At 45.6% G+C, this 5072-nt stretch overlaps 1 protein-coding gene across 1 annotated transcript; it reads left to right on the forward strand.

Moving 5' to 3' along the window:
• The first annotated feature begins 809 nt into the window (after positions 1-809).
• LOC119350627 (putative cyclin-dependent kinase F-2) lies at positions 810-1571 on the forward strand. Its single transcript, XM_037618364.1, has one exon. The coding sequence runs from the start codon at positions 810-812 to the stop codon at positions 1569-1571; it is 762 nt and encodes a 253-aa protein (XP_037474261.1).
• Positions 1572-5072: the final 3501 nt, after the last annotated feature.

Here is a 5072-nt window from a genome sequence, read left to right on the forward strand (position 1 = left end):
CGCACACAAAGTCGTTCGATCAAATGGGAATAGGCATGTGTGAGAGAGAGTAGTGTTAACGTTGACAGGTGGCCCCACACCCAACTTAAATAGATACATTTTTGTAGCGGTTAAGTAAAGTGGTTGCGGTTTAAAACCCTAGACGTAGATGTGATGGTTTTATGATATTCACCCCCTTTTTAGGAAATACCATCATGAAGGTATATATTAACTGGGCATAACAATTACAGGAATTAAGAAAGCCAGAGGGTCTTCATGACTCCATCGCATGACGCTCACCATGTTTAGCTAAAGCATCCCCTGCTCTTTTAGGTTTTAGCCTCTCTAAGACGATGCTTAAATATCTCACGTGTGAAATTGATAGATATAAGTGCTCATGATTGACGTGCTGGTGGTAACGGTGCACCAATGACGAACATGGACATTGCCTAATTAGGCTGATCGACTAAGTCACACGACGTGCACACACGCGCGTATGTGTAGCCTCCTACGGCTTCCTATCCATCACCATGAGAGCAATATGACGCGTAGAAACTGTGCAGTCCGTGTCCGAACCTGATTAGTGTCCCTTCACGAGTCGTGTAGCCATAGCGTGCTGCCGTGCTGGCCGTCTATATATACATACATAGCCATACCCATACGGCTGTGAGAAATAAAGCAAAAGCAATCCTCTCTCCGGCCGTCTAGCTATTTTAGCTGCCGAGCAGTCGATCAACACCAAAGCTTGCGCTGCTGATTGTCCGGTGGGTCGTCGTGTAACCCTCGGCGTGACCTCACGGTGCGATCTCTGCGGTTTTCCTCGGAGAAATATGGGGTGGTCGACCTCGACGCCGCCATGCGTGGGCGTGGCTGCCCTAGATGACGCGGTCGTGGGCACACCGGCGGCGCGCAAGAATCAGAGAACAGCAGCCACTAACGGCGACTCAAGCTCCCCCGCAAGCAGCGGCCGGTTCCAGCGGCTTGAGGTGCTCGGCGCAGGAACATTCGGCGTCGTCTACCGGGCGAGGGACCGCCGCACGGGTGAGATCGTGGCGGTGAAGTGCCTCCGTGCGAGCGATGGCGCCGGCGACGCCGACGCCGAACGCTACCTCTCCGACTTCGCCAGCGAGGTCAGTGCTCTCGAGGCGTGCAGCGGCCACCCGTCCATCGTTCAGCCGCGTGCCTCCGGCCAACTTGACAGCGGGGCTTTCCTTGCCATGGAGTTTGTGGGGCCGACTCTCAGGCACGTCATGAAGCATGTCCGTTTTGGGAGGAGGCACACCGAGCTGGAGGTTCGCCTTCTCATGAGACAGCTTCTCGCCGGCGAGAGGAGGATGAATCGTCTCGGCCTCATGCACCGGGACCTCAAGCCGGAGAACGTGCTTGTTGACGGCCACGGGAACCTCAAGATCTGCGATCTGGGGCTGTCATGTAGCATGGTCGATGGGCCGCCCTACTCTAACCCTATTTGGACACGGGGATATCGCGCGCCAGAAATCCTCCTCGGGTCCACGGATTATGACGAGCATGTCGACTCATGGGGTAGAGTAAGCACAAGTCATAACCTCATAGGTAGTACGCTGGGAAACTAGCGTACATGGGAAATCCCGTGCATGGTAGAAAAACCGTTCTTATCAGGTGAGACAAAAACATTTTTCAGGGTATACTCTATCCACTTATCCAGAATAGAAATGAATGAATTTTGTGGTAGTCTGCATTACATATGATTTCCTATAGGGTGCGCTTGTAATATCAGAGAATTATTTCCAAAGAATGTAACAAACTAATCAACATGAAGCCTCATGATTACCATGTTCTTATAAAACACACACTTCCGGTCACAATCAAGAATATCTTGCCACCCAATGTGTGACAAATACTAGCGGAGTAGTGTGATTTTGTTAACATCATTTCTCACAAGGTGATAGATCCAAACGTGTTGGATGACCTACAGCTAGATATGGTGAGACTACATGCAATCTAGAGATGATATTTCCTTCATCATTATTTGGTATCATGGTTCATCACATTGTGCATGAGATAAGATGTATAACCACAAATTCTTGCATACCATATATCCCTTTGAATGCTTTCCGGGAATTCTGAGAGCGTTGTGTTGGGAATCAAGCACACCCGGAAGGAGGGAACCATCATTAAAGGCTATACGACCAAAAAGGTCGCTGAGTTCTGCTGATAGGAGAGCCTCGATATATCCATGAGGTTAAAGTTTATGGTTTTGCAATGACCGAAATGATGAAGATCACTCCAAGTTAGACAAATTTGAGTAGGCCATTTTACTTTCTTATCTTGAAAGATATGCAGTCATTAGTTCCTTATATGCAATAACACCTACACATTTTTGCATGCACAACATCCAAGCACAACAATCTGTTGTGAAACCGCATGATTCCTTGTTTGGCAGCCGGCTCATTGAGCGCCTATGCGATGCCCTCAAACTGGCAACAATATCAAGGGTACAAAATCAACGAGTACACAAGTTTGCCACAAAACAAAAATATTCCAAATCATTTACATAGAACTCCATGCTCTCAAACAAAATACCAAAAACATCACTTTTACATTAGTATACCAAAAGAAAGCAAATGGCTATGCTTTTTGAACAAGGCAAAATCAGTGGAATAAGGGATAGCCGCCATGAATTTCTAGGTAAAAATATGGCAATATATGTGCCATGTATATAATTTAAAAATAATGAATAAGTTTGGGACAAGCTACCTAGAAGTTGATTGACCGCAAATTTTGGTCAATCGATTCACATCGCCTGCTGCCGCACAAGCTCACGCAGGGTGTGCAAGCTGGAGCATGGGCTGCTCCACTCCAATACTCGCAAGCCAATCTATTTTTTTATACGTTGATTATTGTTCGCACACGAACACGTCACGTGTACCCTCGACGTCGGGGGTGGTGCACCGCAGCTCACGTCGAAGGAGTCTCACCGGAAGCGCGATTCTCAAGTCGACCGGCGAGAGCTTTTGAAGACCCGAAACCCTACACTCCCGGGAGGGACCCCGTCGGGGAGTGCGGCGGCTATGGGCTGCCCTAGGTCGGTCAAGCCGCCCCTAGAGCCTCGGTATTCGCAGCTCTCCAACACGAAGAACGACGAAGAACGAAGGAGCAAGAACGAGGGAGGAACAAAACGTAGATGAAAAAGTTGTAGATGCGTTTTGCGATTGTGTGTTGTTCAATCGGCCGTCACCTCTCATCTATTTATGAGGCGGCTGGACTTCCCGTACAAGAAAAGGACTAAAAATTTCGTCCAAAACATCAAAAACCCTAACCTAACTCGGACAGGAATCTTTGGTAATTTCTCGGACCAACTCGGTCTCACCGATTGGTTCATTTCGGTCCCACCGAGTGAACGTTGCCAACTCTCTGTATCCTTCTGTAATTTTTTGGATCAATTCAGTCTCACCGATTATTTTGCTTCGGTCCTACCGAGTCAACATTGCCAACTCTCTGGTAAATTTTCGGATCAACTCGGTCTCACCGATCAAAACAACTCGGTCTGTCCGAAATGACTTTGCAGCTTCTGTTTCTGACCTTATTTTGCCTCCACAGGTTGCATACGACCTCGGATTAAGACGATTTTTATATCAAAATCGACCGTTTCAACGAGATGAAGACAACTCGTGTTGATCATTTTTCCATATGAGGACATCTTAATTGGGTTTCCAGCTATTCTTTAATCTGGTGCAACATGAGCATATCTGAACTTGTCATAACTTTTGCATCCGAGCTCCGTTTTAGACCATTTTCATATCCATCTTGATCTTTTCAAAAAGATCCATCCCATGATGACCTCCAATCATAAGTTTGAATTAATCTTGACATAGCTTAAAGAAACTTTTACCATTGTGCCACTTTTGAGCGTCAACACATGCCCCCCTGTTTTTCGGCAAAGCTAGGGTGCCGAAAAATAACTTGTACCATGTTTGTTCTAAGGACGATGTCAACACTCCATCGGCCATTTATATGTTCTTAGGGTGATAATTATATATCGTCCATGTTTATGCTAAGGGCGATAGTTATATATTGGCTGTTTGCCTATCTAGGCTTCTTGCCACACACTTGGGTGATACTTCTTTAAATATTTGCCATTGAGAGTTTGAGGTAATAATGTGCCTTGTAAGGATTCCACCAAATATGAGTTTCCGGGAACCACTCTTGTAATCTTAAAAGGACCTTCCCAACTTGGAGACCACTTCCCGAACTTTTTATCTTTTGAACCAATTGGTAGAATCACCTTCCACACGAGATCGCGAACTTGAAAATTCTTCAACTTGACCTTCTTATTGTAAGCTCTTGCCACCCTCAACTTATCCCTCTCTATGGCCTTTAAAGCAACCAAACATTTATCAGCAGCTTCATCAATATTGTCCATCATCAAGTTATAGAAGTCCACAGCCGATAAATCATTTTGTTTGGCTATTCTCAAAGCATTCAAATTCACTTCCACTGGTAAAACGGCCTCCTGACCATATACGAGCTCATATGGAGTCACCTTTGTAGCACCATGCCTTGAGATCCTATGTGCCCACAAAGCTTCGGACAATAGCTCATGCCATCTCCTTGGATCATCCTCAATCTTCTTCTTGATGAGCTTGATTAATATTTTATTACTAGACTCAGCTTGTCCATTGGCTTGGGCATAATACGGAGAGGAATTGAGCAACTTTATCTTATATGATTCAGCAAATTCTCTTACTTGATGTGACATAAAGGATGAACCTTGGTCCGTAGTTAATGTTTGAGGAATGCCGAATCTATGAATAATATGCTCAGTTATGAATTGAATTACCTCTGTATGTGTCATATTTTTGAGTGGTATTGCTTCAGACCATTTAGTGAAATAATCAGTCGCCACCAACACGAACCGATGCCCCTTTGAAGAAGAAGGATGAATCTCTCCAATAAAGTCTAATCCCCAACCTCTAAAAGGCCACGGCTTGTTAATAGGATGTAACATAGCAGCAGGAGCCAACTGAATATCACCAAACTTTTGACAAGCTTCACATCCTTTATAATACCGGAAGCAATCATTAACCATCGTCGGCCAATAAAACCCAGCACGT

Source organism: Triticum dicoccoides, chromosome 1B (genome assembly GCF_002162155.2).
Source record: "Triticum dicoccoides isolate Atlit2015 ecotype Zavitan chromosome 1B, WEW_v2.0, whole genome shotgun sequence".
Lineage (NCBI taxonomy): Eukaryota > Viridiplantae > Streptophyta > Magnoliopsida > Poales > Poaceae > Triticum > Triticum dicoccoides.

Bases quoted from the DNA above. Each gene is read 5' to 3' on its own strand.
- LOC119350627 (XM_037618364.1), top strand. From the start codon at position 810: ATGGGGTGGTCGACCTCGACGCCGCCATGCGTGGGCGTGGCTGCCCTA.